Source organism: Salvelinus namaycush, chromosome 39, assembly GCF_016432855.1.
Source record: "Salvelinus namaycush isolate Seneca chromosome 39, SaNama_1.0, whole genome shotgun sequence".
Classification (NCBI taxonomy): Eukaryota; Metazoa; Chordata; class Actinopteri; order Salmoniformes; family Salmonidae; genus Salvelinus; species Salvelinus namaycush.
In genome coordinates, this window is record NC_052345.1 from 18,413,936 (window position 1) to 18,432,303 (window position 18,368).

The 18,368-nt window shown below is 41.8% G+C and overlaps 1 protein-coding gene across 2 annotated transcripts in view; it reads left to right on the forward strand.

The window, feature by feature from the left end:
- Positions 1-18,368, forward strand: part of LOC120032387 (ERO1-like protein beta) — a 35,544-nt gene that overhangs the window by 7,710 nt on the left and 9,466 nt on the right. For both annotated transcript variants that reach the window (XM_038978461.1, XM_038978464.1), the window contains exons 4-13: positions 2,828-2,869; positions 10,731-10,813; positions 10,987-11,060; positions 11,565-11,685; positions 13,395-13,441; positions 13,992-14,006; positions 14,119-14,145; positions 15,057-15,149; positions 15,560-15,806; positions 16,112-16,181. In XM_038978461.1, the coding sequence (XP_038834389.1) occupies positions 2,828-2,869; positions 10,731-10,813; positions 10,987-11,060; positions 11,565-11,685; positions 13,395-13,441; positions 13,992-14,006; positions 14,119-14,145; positions 15,057-15,149; positions 15,560-15,806; positions 16,112-16,181 (819 nt within the window). The remainder of the gene's footprint in view (positions 1-2,827; positions 2,870-10,730; positions 10,814-10,986; positions 11,061-11,564; positions 11,686-13,394; positions 13,442-13,991; positions 14,007-14,118; positions 14,146-15,056; positions 15,150-15,559; positions 15,807-16,111; positions 16,182-18,368) is intronic.

An 18,368-nucleotide genomic window follows, 5' to 3' on the forward strand; every position in this document is an offset into this window, starting at 1 on the left:
AGAGCGACATCATTGATATATACAGAGAAAAGAGTTGGCCCAAGAATTGAACCCTGTGGTATCCCCATAGAGACTGCCAGAGGTCCGGACAACAGGCCTTCTGATTTGACACACTGAACTCTGTCTGAGAAGTAGTTGGTGAACCAGGCGAGGCAGTCATTTGAGAATCCAAGGCTGTTGAGTCTGCCGATAAGAATACGGTGATTGACAGAGTCGAAAGCCTTGGCAGGTCGATGAAGACGGCTGCACAGTACAGTATTCGATGCTAGTTCAGTCTGCCACAGGGTGTTTTTGTGCTGATCGAGGGCAGTCAGGTCTGGATTGAACCAAGGGCTATATCTGTTCTTAGTTCTACATTTTTGAAAGGGGCATTATTTAAGATGGTGAGGAAATTACTTTAAAGAACGACCAGGCATCCTCTACTGACGGGATGAGGTCAATATCTTTCCAGGATACCCGGGCCAGGTCGATTTAGAAAGGCCTGTTCGCAGAAGTGTTAGGGAGCGTTTGACAGTGATGAGGGGTGGTCGTTTGACCGGGGACACATAGCGGATGCAAGCAATGAGGCAGTGATCGCTGAGATCCTGATTTGAAAACAGCAGAGGTGTTTTTGGAGGTCAAGTTGGTCAGGATAATATCTATGAGGGTGCCCATGTTTACGGATTTAGGGTTGTACCTGGTGGGTTCCTTGATAATTTGTTCGAACTGTTTGGGCATAGACCTGGAAAGTATGACAGAACTCTGCAGGCTATCTCTGCAGTAGATTGCAACTCCTCCCACTTTGACAGTTCTATCTTGACGGAAAATGTTGTAGTTGGGGATGGAAAGCTCAGAATTCTTGGTGGCCTTCCTAAGCCAGGATTCAGACACGGCAAGGACATCAGGGTTGGCGGAGTGTGCTAAAGCAGTGAGTAAAACAAACTTAGGGAGGAGGCTTCTGATGTTAACATGCATGAGACCAAGGCTTTTACGGTTACAGAAGTCAACAAATGAGGGCGCCTGGCGAGACGCAGGGCCTGGGTTAACCTCCACATCACCTGAGGAGTAGGATGAGGGTACGGCTAAAGGCTATCAAAACTGGTCGTCTAGTGCGTTGGGGACAGAGAATTAAAGGAACAGATTTCTGGGCGTGGTAGGATAGATTCAGGGCATAATGTACAGACGGGTAGGGTGCGGGTACAGTGGAGGTAAACCTAGGCATTGAGTGACGATAAGAGAGGTTGCATCTCTGGACGCACTAGTTATGCTGGGTGAGGTCACCGCTTGTGTGGGAGCTGGGACAAAAGATGTATCTGAGGCATGTTGAGTGGGACTAGGGGCTCTGCAGTGAACTAAAACAATGATAACTATCCTAAACAACAGTATACAAGGCATATTGACATTAGAGAGAGACATAAAACAAGGCATAAAGCAATCACAGGTGTTGATTGGAAGAGCTAGCTAAGTCAACAACGCAAGACAACAGCTAATCAGCTAAGACAACAACAACAGGTAAAATGGCGATGAATGGGCAGAGAGGGTCAGTTAACTACCCACAGGGCCTGAGTTCGTGGCTGGGGCCGACAGATAAACAAAATGGAGTACCGTGATTAATGAACAGTCCAGCAGGCATCAGCTATGTAGCCAAGTGATCATAGGGTCCAGTGAACAGCAATAGATGAAACAGGGAAGCCGCTAGGTAGTCGTTACTACACTAGCAAGCGGGAGACACGGCGTTCAAAAAAAAGTTAGCAGGTCGGGGCTAGTAGAAGCGTCTGCTCCGACGTCCAGCAAAGGCCGGTTGAGGGCACAATGGATGGAATTACGTCGGCAGACCAGTCGTGATGGAACGGCGTGTCGACAAAGGGTCCAGGCCATTTGGCAAAAGAGGTATTGTAGCTGGAGTAATTTTGTTTGCTAGTTGGGAGATGCGCCTGGCTCGCGGCTAACTGGTGCTAGCTTCGGGACAAGGGTGTTAGCCACTATAGCCACTCGGTAGCAGATAGCTAGCAGCGATGATCTGATGCAAAGGTCCAGAGCTTACGGCAAGAATCCGGTGGTGTAGTGGATTCTAGTCGTGTTAGTGAAGAGTCCGGGAGACATCAGCTGTGTAGCCGAGTGATCATAGGGTCCACTGAGCAGGCCTGGAGATGGACCTGGCTCAAGGCTAGCTTCGGGGCTGGGCCACTCGGTGGTGGCAGCTAGCTAGCTGCGACGATCAGTAGTAATGGTCCAGGGCTTACAGCAGGAATCCGGTGTTTTAGTGGAGAAAAACAATCCGATATGCTCACGGTTGATAACGCGCTATGCAGGCTGGCAAGTATTATCCAGGCTAAAAGCGGCTGGTGTCTGTGCTAAAGGTAAAGGCCACTAGCAGTGGCTAACAATGACTAAATAGCTAGTAGCTAATTAGCTGCTGATGGCTAGCTTCTGGTGGAGGTTTTAGCTATATGGTCTAAAAATAGCAGATCCGTATCACATTGGGTGAGGCGGGTTGCCGGAAGGTATATTTAATTTAAAAAAGGAAAAAGGGATTTAAAATATATACAAAAAAGACGAAAAATACCAAATTTACATGGGAGAACGACAAACAACGTCTGCACTGCTACGCCATCTTGGAATATTGCTAATCATTCTAATTATTTTAAATCTAGGCCACCAAGAAGAGACCAGGGCTAGGGGCAATTTAACCCTAGTGGGTTAATTTACAATTGTTAATATAGTGTTTCCCTAGTCTTCGTATTCTAATCTGTGTTTTCTGTTAATTATAGCTTAGCCTCTGTGACCTGCTTTCTGCATTGTTGACATTGATGTCCCATCAGTTTTCTTTGTGTGTGTTTGTTTACAGAGCAAGATTCCAGTGGGAATAAAGTCTGGAAACTACAATAGGGTAAGGCGGTCTCTCCCCAGATAGACAGACGGCGTTCACTCAACAGTCATTCAACTGTAATGAATACAAACACACTCTACAAATACATTAAAATGAAAGGAAAGAGAATGTTCCATATGCACTTTCGATTTTCATGCAATATGGCAAAGAAACAGGAGTGTACTTACTATGTTTTAAAAGAATTAGGGCAAAGGAGTAAGTTAAACAGATAATACTGTGTAAATGTATGGTTGGAAGAATGTATTATAGTTGGGGGGGGTAAGCGAGGGACATGATTGTTGGCAAACGCTTGGGTCGTGTTCAGTAGGCATGAAAATGAGTGAAACAGGTGGGTACTATCTGATTTTTCTCCAATTACAAAAACTTGTTTTGGTTCTCTTCTACAGAATGTTTTGATACAGTGTGCGCTAATGAACATGACCCTGGCGTAATGCCTTCTGTTTGTCTTGTAATGACCCACTAGTGTTTGTTGGATATCTGGACTGATTGCCAGTCAAGGTCAAATCCTGCTGTATCTTTAGTTAGTGGGGAAAGGTTATGTTTGGACACATCGGTTGAGCTAGAGGTAGTTACATGGCTATAGGCTACATTATGTGCAGGGCAAGGTTTGTTTTTCAACTTTAATGAAATCAGCCACATCTCACAGATTTTCGACCAACAGCGTTTAGCCAGACAGCTCTTCAAAACTTTTCAGTAGTTTATTAGCCACATCTGGCTCGACCTCCCGAGGCCTCTGGTCCCTTATTGTGTGGTCTGTTGTGTGAGGATTTTTGTCACATCACCCCCAGTGTTAGGAGTTAGCGCTAAATGTGCTACTGGAGACGTGTGAGGCAAAAGGCAGATTAATTTCGCAGTTAGCGCTGTGGTGATGCTCTCCCACAGCTGAAGGCACAGAGTGCTGGCTAGAGACGCTATGTGGCTGGCGACGTGGCCATGCCACAGGACAAAGCAGGTGCTTGTGTGTGAGGTCATGACGAAACATTAGCTGACTGCACATCAGAGTTGTTTATTTTGCTTTTTATGCTTCGTGGCATGTGGCGTTAGCTTAACCAACTTGTTTAGCCCCTCAGGTATTTTTTCTTGACTGACTTTCTATTTAAAAAGTTGAATCCTATTGCAGACAGTGTGTGAAGAGCTCGAGTTGAATTATACAGAGTAGGGAGCCCTATATGATGGATTTAGCCTAGCCTAATTGATAACAAAGATGGGTCGTTCCATTTGATTTCAATCACCTTTTGACTGCATCCCTTTTGATTTTAACAAAACTTTTAATACATATTTGTCCATGGTAGAAGTGGTCAGAAAGTAGCTTTTAGGACTTGAATGCCAAAACATTTAGGAGATAGTGGTGCTCAAAGATGACCCATTTTGCATACCCCACCATACCATGAGACATCCATGTCTTCATCACTGGAAAATATATAAGGTTGAGTTTGATATAATTTAAAAGCTTATAAACAGGGTTGTCAAACTATTGTATAATTTCTTGACAATGATATATATATATACATTTATTTTAACCTATATGTTGTATCTTAGACCCGATTTTACATAATCTGAGGTGTTTGTGTTGTGTCCGCCACAGCATGCTCTTGAATACATGTTGGGTGTCATGTTTTGGGTGATCAATTATTTTAAATGGGAATACAATTGAAATGTCAACTTTCAAATAAATTGTAGTGCAAAGATGGTTGGAGGTCCACACATCAGAGACTTAAATAAGAATATCAGTTGTTTTAAATTGTACTGCCAATTTTCCTAAGGAAACCTATTGAAATCATAGAAATATAGATAATAGAGTAGACATTACCATTTAAATTGACTTTTGATGGTGGGTGGACTGGTGGCCATCTTTGTGGTAGTAATTGGAAGTATACATTTCAATTCAATTAACATTTAAATGATGTACCAGCTAAATTGCAAGGATATGTCCTAGGGTTGAGCAGTATCCAGATTTCCATACCTTCACACCATGCTTGTGCCATCCCGGGATATACGATATTACCGGTAGTGTACATAAGGGGCGCTATAATCCCCCCCCCCCCCCCCCCCAAACGTATAAAAAAGCCAAAAAAAACATCACTTAACAAAATGCTAACAAAATACTAACAAGTACTAAGGAATTCTTATAGGACAGACAACCCAGCTCATAAAGTTATGCAAGCATCTTAAAACACAGTTTGCAGCACGCACAAAACAAAAATGAGACAGCAGGGATCTTAATCCAGGAGGGGATTGTCTCTGCTGCTCCTACCAAGAAGCTTGATCTTGCAAGCTAACATTAGCAAGTTAGCAAAATGAACAAGTTAGCAAAACCCAGCTGGGGAGAATTTATTTGGCACATCTTAGATAGTTAACTTAATAGTTATAGGATATATAGCTGGCAAACATTAGTAGTAAATTTCATACAAGTGTAACTTGATCAGCTCACTTAAATTGCGCTGCAGCAGTGACTCACCCATTTTGCTCATTGTGCTTCTTTGTAAACAAACACACGTGACTGGCTCAAACCGCTTTTTTGGGAAACTAGTACCGGTAAGCTTCATAATGATGAAAAATGATCTAACTGGCGAAATTATGAACGTGATCTGCGTTATCTATTACCTAGTGGACAAGTTGACTGCAGGTATTTATTTAAAAAGTACTACTATTCAAAGACCAAAAACCGTCACTTACCAGTATGCTAACAAAATGCTAACAAGTACTAGGGGATCCTCATGGAGAATGCTAACAAAATAATAACGAGCGCATTGCAAACATTGTATACAGTTTCTGACCTAAACTACACAAGTAACTCAAAAACGCTAGTCACTGTTTGTTGCATGCGGAGTTGCCACTTTAGTTTTAGAAGTGGGGGTATACAACCTAAAGCTCATTTCCTTTTACACAATTCAATATCCCGTCTCTATTTAGCACAAAAAGCAAGCAAAATTGCCCACAGTCATCAAGCTAGGTAAGAGATCATTATTAAATTTGTTTAAGTGATTAGTAAGACTGAACTAGATCAGAGGTAATTCAATAATAAATATTGTGTTGCACCTAATATATGGACAACTCTTGTAAAAAGACTTTTGATTTTGTCTTTATTAAGACATCCTATCAGACCGACCAGCCAGCCCTAACCGCTTGCACGCCCGACCTCGACCCCCTCCAGTCTAGTCAATAACTCAACTCTCTCCCAACACAAATTCCTTCACAGTTCACACTTTTTTTTAATTTCCAAGGGAATGTTTTGGAAACAAAAAAACGAAACAAAAAAACCCACATACACCTCAAATATACATTAACAAACAGCAAATCTTTCATATAATTAATCTCATAGGACTAATAGTAAATCATTAAATCAAATGTATTTATATAGCCCTTCTTACATCAGCTGATATATCAAAGTGCTGTACAGAAACCCAGACTAAAACCCCAAACAGCAAGCAATGCAGGTGTAGAAGCACAGTGGCTAGGAAAAACTCCTTAGAAAGGCCAAAACCTAGAGAGGAACCAGGCTATGAGGGGTGGCCAGTCCTCTTCTGGCTGTGCCAGGTGGAGATTATAACAGAACATGGCCAAGATGTTCAAATGTTCATAAAGGACCAGCATGGTCAATTAATAGTAATCACAGTGAACAGGTCAGGGTTCCATAGACGCAGGCAGAACAGTTGAAACTGGAGCAGCAGCACGGCCAGATGGACTGTGGACAACAAGGAGTCATCATGCCAGGTAGTCCTGAGGCATGGTCCTAGGGCTCAGATCCTCAGAGAGAGAGAGAGAAAGAAAGAAAGAGAATTAGAGAGAGCATACTTACATTCACACAGGACACTGGATAAGACAGCAGAAATACTCCAGATATAACAGACTGACCCTGTGGTCTCAATTAAAGAGTAGGCTATAACAATCAATCTTAACATAATCACTAGTTAACTACACATGGTTGATGATATTACTAGTTTATCTAGCTTGTCCTGCGTTGCATATAATCGATGCTGTGCCTGTTAATATATCATTGAATCACACCATCTACTTCGCCAAACGGGTGATTTAACAAGCGCATTCGTGGATAAAGCACTGTCGTTGGACCAATGTGTACCTAACCATAAACATCAACGCCATTCTTAAAATCAATACACAAGTATATATTTTTAAACCTGCATATTTAGTTAATATTGCCTGCTAACATTAATTTCTTTTAACTAGGGAAATTGTGTCACTTCTCTTGCGTTCCGTGCAACAGAGTCAGGGTATATGCAGCAGTTTGAGCCGCCTGGCTCGTTGCGAACTGTGTGAAGACTATTTCTTCCTAACAAAGACAGCCAACTTCGCCAAACGGGATGATTTAACAAAAGCGCATTTGCGAAAAAAGCACAATCGTTGCACGAATGTACCTAACCATAAACATCAATGCCTTTCTTAAAATCAATACACAGAAGTATATACACTGCTCAAAAAAATAAAGGGAACACTTAAACAACACAATGTAACTCCAAGTCAATCACACTTCTGTGAAATCGAACTGTCCACTTAGGAAGCAACACTGATTGACAATAAATTTCACATGCTGTTGTGCAAATGGAATAGACAAAAGGTGGAAATTATAGGCAATTAGCAAGACACCAACCAATAAAGGAGTGATTCTGCAGGTGGTGACCACAGACCACTTCTCAGTTCCTATGCTTCCTGGCTGATGTTTTGGTCACTTTTGAATGCTGGCGGTGCTTTCACTCTAGTGGTAGCATGAGACGGACTCTACAACCCACACAAGTGGCTCAGGTAGTGCAGCTCATCCAGGATGGCACATCAATGCGAGCTGTGGCAAGAAGGTTTGCTGTGTCTGTCAGCGTAGTGTCCAGAGCATGGAGGCGCTACCAGGAGACAGGCCAGTACATCAGGAGACGTGGAGGAGGCCGTAGGAGGGCAACAACCCAGCAGCAGGACCGCTACCTCCGCCTTTGTGCAAGGGGGAGCACTGCCAGAGCCCTGCAAAATGACCTCCAGCAGGCCACAAATGTGCATGTGTCAGCATATGGTCTCACAAGGGCTCTGAGGATCTCATCTCGGTACCTAATGGCAGTCAGGCTACCTCTGGCGAGCACATGGAGGGCTGTGCGGCTCCACAAAGAAATGCCACCCCACACCATGACTGACCCACCGCCAAACCGGTCATGCTGGAGGATGTTGCAGGCAGCAGAATGTTCTCCACGGCGTCTCCAGACTCTGTCACATGTGCTCATGTGCTCAGTGTGAACCTGCTTTCATCTGTGAAGAGCACAGGGCGCCAGTGGCGAATTTGCCAATCTTGGTGTTCTCTGGCAAATGCCAAACGTCCTGCACGGTGTTGGGCTGTAAGCACAACCCCCACCTGTGGACGTCGGGCCCTCATACCACCCTCATGGAGTCTGTTTCTGACCGTTTGAGCAGACACATGCACATTTGTGGCCTGCTGGAGGTCATTTTGCAGGGCTCTGGCAGTGCTACTCCTTGCACAAAGGCGGAGGTAGCGGTCCTGCTGCTGGGTTGTTGCCCTCCTACGGCCTCCTCCACGTCTCCTGATGTACTGGCCTGTCTCCTGGTAGCGCCTCCATGCTCTGGACACTACGCTGACAGACACAGCAAACCTTCTTGCCACAGCTCGCATTGATGTGCCATCCTGGATGAGCTGCGCTACCTGAGCCACTTGTGTGGGTTGTAGACTCCGTCTCATGCTACCACTAGAGTGAAAGCACCGCCAGCATTCAAAAGTGACCAAAACATCAGCCAGGAAGCATAGGAACTGAGAAGTGGTCTGTGGTCACCACCTGCAGAATCACTCCTTTATTGGGGGTGTCTTGCTAATTGCCTATAATTTCCACCTTTTGTCTATTCCATTTGCACAACAGCATGTGAAATTTATTGTCAATCAGTGTTGCTTCCTAAGTGGACAATTTGATTTCACAGAAGTGTGATTGACTTGGAGTTATATTGTGTTGTTTAAGTGTTCCCTTTATTTTTTTGAGCAGTGTATTTTTAAACCTGCATATTTAGTTAAAAGAAAATTCAGGTTAGCAGGCAATATTAAACTAGGGAAATTGTGTCACTTCTCTTGCGTTCATTGCATGCAGAGTCAGGGTATATGCAACAGTTTGGGCCGCCTGGCTCGTTGCGAACTAATTTGCCAGAATTTTACGTAATTGTGACATAACATTGAAGGTTGTGCAATGTAACAGCAATATTTAGACTTATGGATGCCACTCGTTAGATAAAATACGGAACGGTTCCGTATTTCACTGAAAGAATAAACGTTTTGTTTTCGAAATGATAGTTTCCGGATTTGACCATATGAATGACCTAAGGCTCGTATTTCTGTGTGTTATTATAATAATAATTTACACTTGTGTGTATAAGGTAGTTGTGAAATTGTTAGGTTAGATTACTTGTTAGATATTACTGCATGGTTGGAACTAGAACAAAAGCACAAGCATTTCGCTACACTCACATTTAACATCTGCTAACCATGTGTATGTGACAAATAAAATTTGATTTATAATTAAGTCTATGATTTGATAGGGGAGTCTGACTGAGCGGTGGTAGGCAGCAGCAGGCTCGTAAGCATTCATTTAAACAGCACATTACTGCGTTTGCCAGCGGCTCTTCGCAATGCTTCAAGCATTGCACTATTTATGACTTCAAGCCTATCAACTCCCGAGATTAGGCTGGCAATAAATACTAAAGTACCTATTAGAACATCCAATAGTCAAAGGTATATGAAATACAAATGGTATAGAGAGAAATAGTCCTATAATAACTACAAGCTAAAACTTCTTACCTGGGAATATTGAAGACTCATGTTAAAAGGAACCACCAGCTTTCATATGTTCTCATGTTCTGAGCAAGGAACTTAAATGTTAGCCTTTTTACATGGCACATATTGCACTTTTACTTTCTTCTCCAACACTTTGTTTTTGCATTATTTAAACCAAATTGAACATGTTTCATTATTTATTTGAGACTAAATAGATTTTATTGATGTATTATATTTAGTTAAAATAAGTGTTCATTGTTCATTCAGTGTTGTTGTAATTGTCATTATTACCAATATATATATATATATATATAAAAATCGCCCGATTAATCGGTATCGGCTTTTTTGGGTACTCCAATAATCGGTATCGGCATTGAAAAATTATAATCGGTCGACCTCTACTCTACAGATGTTGTAGAGCATGAACCTGCAGGAGTGAGTTACTATTTTGATGTTTGCAGAGAACGACAGGGTGTTGTCCAGTGTAATGCCAAGGTTCTTTGCACTCTAGGAGGGGGACCGTGGAGTTGTCGACCGTGATTGAGTAGTCTTGGAGCGGTCAGGCCTTCCCCAGGAGGATGAGCAGCTCTGTCTTGTTGAGCTTGTTGAGCTTGACCTTTATCTGGGTGGGCTAACATCCAAACTGACATCCAAAATATGCCAGGCAGGCAGAGATGCGTGTCGCCACCTGGGTGTCAGAAGGGAGGAATGAGAAAAGTAGTTGCGTGTTATCTGCATAGCAATGATAGGAGAGACCATAAGAGGATATGATAGAGCCGAGTGACTTGGCGTATAGAGAGAAAAAAGGAGGGGGCCTATAACCGAGCCCTTGGGGGACACCAGTAGTGAGAGCATGTGAAATGGTTCAACTTTGAGCACCTTTATCTGTTTTGGCATTCAAGTCCAAAAAGTAACCATGGGCAAATATGTATGGAAAGTTTTGTTCAAATCACAAGGGGTGCCATCAAAAAGTGATTGAAATCAAATTGAACGACCCAGATGGAGCATTTTTCTTAGGCTACCCATTTTTACTTTAAAGTTAGCTTATTTCATCTAGCTAATGCTCTTTTCTCTTTCTATCCTTGTGGCCAGTATTCCCAGGTGGCCAACGCCAACACAGACATAGTAGATTGTGAACAAGCCCAAGACCTGGGGGCCATTAACAGCACCCTGAGGTAAGAGCACACGCATGCTACTTCCCTAAAAGGCCTCATACATACCATGGGCATCAGTTTTGATAAGAAACCACTAAACCAACACTCCAAAATATGGTGGTTATTTCAGATGAATGAAAGCATTGTCCAAGAGTGGTTGCTGTATTACTTTTGCTCCTCCTCCTCTCCTATAGTAACTACAGTAAAGAGGCCTTTGAGGACTGGGCCCGGCACGATGACGCACAGGACCACTTCTGTGAGCTGGATGGTAAGGCCCACTCTTCTTCCACCGCAATGCTCTTTTTAGACAGTGCCTATCTTTTCCATTCATATGGGATTGAGGCTGGTGTATTTCTTCTAACATTGGTGCTAGAGTGGGGTGTTGCAGTAGGTTTTTTACCTGCTACACTGGAAGTGGAACTTAAGGCCAGTGTGCAAGATCCACTTTTATAAATGATACGCTCAGTAATCTATGATGGGCAAACGCATGTAGCTGTCTGAGAGTATCTGTTTGGAGAGGTGGAGACTTTGCTAGTGTCGTTAGAATATTTTCTGACACGTCTCCCCCTGGAACATAATCGAGCATCTGATGCAATTTTCTGTGGAATTGCAAAATATTTTATTTCTGAGTCTGAGGTTATACGCTCACCAACGCGAAATTCCCCTTTAACATTGACAAGATACATGTTATAAGGTGCATCTCAATAGTGAAAGGGATTCATCTATCCGTTCATCCCAATGTTCTCTCATTCTTTCTCACACCTTCTGTCAGATGAGACGTCACCAGATGCAGACTATGTGGACCTGCTCCTAAACCCGGAGCGCTACACTGGCTACAAGGGCCCCTCAGCCTGGAGAGTGTGGAACAGCATCTACGAGGAGAACTGCTTCAAGTGAGACACACACACACACACACACACAAATTGTGCAATTTTTTTTAATTTTACCTTTATTTAGCTAGGCAAGTCAGTTAAGAACAAATTCTTATTTTTCAATGACGGCCTAGGAACAGTGGATTAACTGCCTTGTTCAGGGGCAGAACAGTTTTGCACACAGATTAACTACATCTCTCCCATGCCGACTCGCGCACAGTCCACTCACACACACACACCACATAAGCGACATGTTCCCTAATCTGTAGCTAGCTTAAATATTTCAGCTTCTTCCCTCTCTTCGATGGTCTGATATACAGTCAGGTCCATAATTATTGGCATGTGTGCATCAAAGATCCACCACCATATTTTACTGCAGGCACAAGGTACTTTTCTGCATATGCTTCCGTTTTCCAAAACCACCACTGGTGTGTGTGGCCAAAGAGCTCTATTTTTATGTCATTTGACCATACCACCGGTTCCAATCCAAGTCACAATGCCGTTTATCAAACTCTAGGCGGAGCTATGGTCAGATGACATGAATATAGAGCTCTTTGGCCACGCACCCGAGTGCTGGGTGTTTGGCATCAAAAAAAGGGAAGCATATGCAATAAAATACCTCATATTTATGGTAAAATTTAGTGGTGAATTGTTGATGTTATGGGGCTGTTTTGCTTCCACTGGTCCTGATGCCCTTTTTAAGGTCAACGGCATCATGAACTTTACCAAGTACCAGGACATTTGTGCCAAAAACCTGGTTGCCTCAAATTGATTTTCCAGCAAGACTATAAACCCAAGCACTAACCAAAATCCACAAGGAAAAGGGCAGTCCATAAGAGCAGGAGAATGATCTGGAAAGATTCTGTATGGAGGAATGGTCTAAGATCCCTCCCAATGTGTTCTCCAATCTCAAAGCATTTTAGAGAAAGGTTCAGTGCTGTTATCCTCGCAAGGAGAGGGTGCTATACTATTAAAAACAGGCGTGCCAATCATCAATTGTGTTAGTATAAAATAATATAATTTCCCTTTTTTTAGCATACAATATAGCTCATTATTTGTATAATTTTATAGTATTTTTTTTGCTCGTTTTTTGCTTGTCTTTATTATTTAACCTTTTATTTACCTAGGCAAGTCAGTTAAGAACTTAAGAACATATTCTCATTTACAATGACTGCCTACACCGGCAAAACCCTAACCAGGACGACGCTGGGCCAATTGTGCGCCGCCCTATGGGACTCCCGATCACGGCCGGTTGTGATACAGCCCGGGATCGAACCGAGTTCGAAAATTCAATTTTTAAAAAATATATATCCCAATGCCCCAGGGCAGTGATTGGGGACACTACCCTGTGTAGGGTGCCGTCTTTCGGATGGGACGTTAAACGGGTGTCCTGACTCTCTGAGGTCATTAAAGATCCCATGGCACTTATCTTAAGAGTAGGGGTGTTAACCCCGGTGTCCTGGCTAAATTCCCAATCTGGCCCTCAAACCATCACGGTCACCTAATAGTCCCCAGTTTACAATTGGCTCTTTCATCCCCCTCCTCTCCACTGTAACTATTCCCCAGGTCGTTGCTGTAAATGGGAACATGTTCTCAGTCAACTTACCTGGTAAAATAACAAATAAATAATAAATAAATAAAATGTGCCAATAATTATGGACCTGACTGTATGTCATTTTGATAAATCCATAGAGTATAGTGTCTGATTGCCCATTGTTTGTGGTTTGCAGGCCCAGATCAGTGTACCGGCCCCTTAACCCACTGGTTCCGCCCAGAGGTAAGGGATGCTCTTCTAGCTTACAGCCTGTATTCACCATCATGGATTGTCTTGTCTCCATTTTCCTTCTCAGGGTGGCCTGTATTTTACAATCTGAAGCCAACAGCTAGTTTTGTTTTAGTTTGCCCTGTGTATTCACATGCTTTCATTTCACTATTAGGTTATAATAATAGTTGTTATATTGTTAATAACCAATATATTAATTATAAACTATATAAATTGTTATTTAGTGCTAGTTTTCCAGAATCATTTCCAGAGATGTGTGTGCATATTCAGCTTCTGTGTAATAGATCATGTCCTCTCTATCAGCTTACCTGCTCGTAATAGATCGTTGATGGTAATAATGATAGCCTGGCTTTTGTTCATGTTTGCCTTGTAGTGTTACTTGAGTTATTTATAAGTAAATACTGTACAGTTTTCCCCTCCAGAAGTCTGTGTGGGTTTGTGTGCGTGCGTGCGTGCGTGTGTAATATTAATAGCCTACAGATACGTGTGTAACATGCCTTTGTCCTCCTCTCCCTCCCTTTTGTATTTTTTTTCATTCCCATAGGAGGAGATGATGATGGTAAGATGGAATCTATGCATGTTAATCTATGTATATTGAATTGTGCTATTTATAATATGCTTTAATGAATGCAAACTGACACAAGGCCTGTTGTCGTCTTGTATCCGTGCAGGCGAAGGCTTCTACAACTGGCTGGAAGGTAACTTTTTAAAAATAGTCTTTTATTTCATCAAATTATTTAAAAAATCTCTTCAAATTAGCATTATTTTCACTTCAAACACACAATATATTTTGGAATGAAGCAGTGGCACATCTTTGTTCAGTACGGTTACACTTTATAATCATTTCCCTGTATGGGACGCCACAGGACAAGTAGAAACTTCTAAATGAATTCCACTAGAATGGGATTATTTTAGTTATTTGTTAACTAGTCCATTTCAGAATAACTTGAATGTTCCGTGTCATCGTCGAATGCCCCTTAACCACACCACTCAGAACAGCCACTCGCATCCAAACCAATTCAGCCGAGACACTCTCTCGCTCTCTCCAACTTTTTCTCTTGTATAATGGGTTTTCAACATCTCTCAAGTTGCGTCCTGTGCGTCCCAAATGGCACCCTATTCCCTATGTAGTGCTGCACTACATTTGGGGGACTCTGGTCAAAAGTAGTGTACTATATAGGGAAATGGATGCCAAAAAAAAGCGCCCTCTTTGTATGCCTTCATTAAGGTGTTTTTATTCAGGCAGACAATAGTGGTGGAAACCTCTTTGGGTGGGCTACAAAGAAACCATACTCAGTTCCATTCCTTGGCTCTAGTATAGAGAAGACTATGAAATAATCCTTTGTTGTGAATGTCCCGTGTCGTGCAGACACACTTACTGGACCAAGAGAGGGGACTCTAGTCACTCAAATGCGTTGTTGACGACACACACATACACAGTAATGGCAGACTATTTCTGAACCAGGGGTGTGCGTGTGTGCGTATCTCAAGCTTTCTTGTTTTCTCCTCTCTTTCTCTCACCCTCTCCCTCCTCCCTCTCTCTCTCTCTTCCCATCACCCATCTACATACTCTTTCTCTCTCTCTTTTTCAACCCTTCCTCCCCTCTAGGTCTGTGTTTGGAGAAGAGGGTGTTCTACCGGCTCATCTCTGGTCTCCACAGCAGCATAAACATCCACCTGTGTGCAGAGTACCTATTGGCCGGTAGGAAAAACCAACCACTTCCTCTCTATAGATATCAAAACAGTCACCAGCGTTATATGGTCATAGAATTATGATTCTTAGAATAGAAGTAAGCCCCTCGAGTCATGACAATTTGGATGACGAACCATGGCAATTTGGGTGGCGGGTGTAGTAATGTGTGTGGTGTGTTTGTGTAAAACCAATGTATAATTTTCTATATATTTACTCTACTTTTGTAAGTGTTCTTGTATTGGAATACTTTCATATGGGTCTGTTTTATCATTCTATAACTGATTCCCTGTGTTTACGTCTTCGTTACGTCAATGCATAAAGGTTTCTAAATCAGTGGTCCCCGTTTTTCACCCCGACGTCATCAAAGTCGTGCCAACGTCGATGTAACCCTCACTGTTCACTCTCCCTGCTCTCGTCAGAGGGCTGGGGCAAGTCCCTGTGGGGCCCCAACGTGCAGGAGTTCCGGCAGCGCTTCGACCCGGCCGAGACCAAGGGCGAGGGCACGCGGCGCCTCAAGAACCTCTACTTTCTCTACCTGATCGAGCTGCGCGCCCTCTCCAAGGTGGCGCCCTACTTCGATCGAGCCTTCGTCAACCTGTACACGGGCGACCGTCAAGAGGACCGAGCCACCAAAGAGTTACTGCTGCAGTTCTTCAACGAGACCAAGTTAGTACATTTTTTTTTACATATATTTTTTTCTATTTATAGAAGAGATAGTGAGAGAGGAGGGTGACAGTGAAGAACGATAGAGGTTGTGTCAAAGGGCAGTAGGCTAGATTCAAACCTATGCCAACACTATAGACGTGTGCCAGAGGCTGCAGCATTACAGCTAGACCAAGCAGGCCACAATACCAATTGAGTCTTAAGGATCATTCGCGCTACTGAATTTCAGTTCAAGTGGTCGGTTTTGATTGTGAACTAGAGGGGATATTGTCTTGGCTTCGAAATAACTGTCTGTTCTCGTCTCCCAGAGCTTTCCCAATGCACTTTGACGAGAAGTCCATGTTTGCTGGGCAGAAGATCGAAGCAAAAACGTTGAAGGTGAGTCCACACATCTCACTTTAATTTCACTGTTAGTACTAACATGCTTATATTTGCCATAAGCCCAGTCCTAGAATAGGTTTGACCCGTATCTCAATTGCACAGCTACGAAGAATATAGATGACAACTCTCTTGGCAGATCGTGTGGTCTACAGCTTATCATGAGATACTCTACCTCAGCAATACCTTGAGACTTCCTTAGATATTGTGCACCAGCTGTTTTTTTTTTTTTATTATTTTTTTTTTTATTTTATTTTATTTTTTTTTTTTTTTATTTTTTTTAGGGGTGGATCAGCTTAATATTGCGGAAAGAATGTTGCTTCCAATGTAATTGTCTGCATCATTTCCAATCCCCCATATTTTTTTGGGTAAATATATATATCCATACACGCATGCATACATATACACATATATACATACACATACCTATATAGACATACATACTTTTTTAAAGAATATACCTTTATTATTATTCCCCGCAACCCTACCACCGCTCCCCCAATTGGAGTAAACTAATAAACACTTCTGCTTTTACCTTCAATTTATACATCTTATACCTATTTTACAGACACAGTCTACTTTATAATAGTTCTCTCTTGTTTGTTCTTAGTCCTTCCTCTATTTCTGTTGTCCATCCAATTTTATTTCCACTTGTAACTGCGCTATTTCACAGAAGCTCCGCACCTATACACATTTCACAGATCCCGTATGCCCTACATTGTTTATCTTGTTATTAGTCCCACCCTTCAGTTCCACTCAACCCTTCCCATCTATCTTCCAACATCATCCATTTCGGATTTTTATTTGCCATATATTTTTCAACTGTGCTGTGATGCTTCACAAAAGATTTGAACCTTCCTATTCTCATAGCTTCTACAGATTGTAAATTAAAAATAAACATTTTTGCTAAAATAATTATTATATTATTGATTGATTGACTATGGCTTTTCAAATCCCCCAGTATTGCTATCTGTAGCGTTAGTTCTAGGCAAATGTTGCAATTCTTCAGCCATTCCTGGACCTGTGACCAAAAACGAGCTACATATGGACAATACCAAAATAAATGATCTAATGACTCTGCCTCCTCACAACAGAATCTGCAGAGCTGGGAAGATTGTATACCCCATATATATAACATTCTATTAGTTGCAAGAATTTTGTACAGTAATTTAAATTGAAAAATTCGAAGTTTTGAATCCGGCGTTGTTTTGCGTATCAATTCATAAACCTTGTGCCATGGAATGGGTACATCGAAAATCTCTTCCCAACTATTTTGCAATTTATATGGCACAGCTGTCAGTTTTTTGGTCCTTAAATGAAATTGGTATATGTTTTTATTTATCACACTTTTCTTTAACCATTTATGTTCTTTAATACAGGGCCGACATACAAGTTCCTTACTTTTTTCCCCTTCTACTTGCCTCTTCCATTTTTGTGGTAATGCTGCAATTAATTGGTTGTAATTTTGGGTAGAGCAGACATTTCCATATGTCTGTGTTAGCTGCATGTGTGACATAACTCCACCAGTCCTATTTATGATATCATTCACAAAAATTATACCTTTTTTAAACATTTCTTCGATAAATACAGTTTTTTTATCAATTACTATATTTGAATTTAACCACAATATTTGTTGTACTATTTGTTCCGTCCTTTCAGGTGGATTAAACTGAAATTGCAACCAACTTTCTAAGGCTTGTTTAAAAAATAAGGATATTTTGGAGATTATTTCCTTTTCAAACAACCGAAAGTGAGCAGGTGTAATCTGAATAAAGGGAAAAAGGCCCTTCTTGAACATAGGATGAGACATTCGTACCAATTTACTAGAGAACCAGTTTGGATTTAAGTATAACTTTTGTATGACTGATGCCTTTAGTGAGAGGTCTAATGCTTTAATATTTAATAATTTCTGCCCTCCGAATTCATATTCGTTATATAAATAGGCCCTTTTAATTTTATCTGGCTTGCCGTTCCAAATAAAATGGAATATTTTTTGTTCATATAATTTAAAAAGCAGGTCACTAGGTGTAGGCAAAACCATAAGCAAATAGGTAAACTGTGATATGACTAAAGAGTTAATCAGGGTGATTTTCCCACAAATAGACAGGTATTTTCCTTTCCATGGTAGCAAGATCTTATCTATTTTTGCTAACTTTCTATAAAAATTTATTGGAGTGAGATCATTTC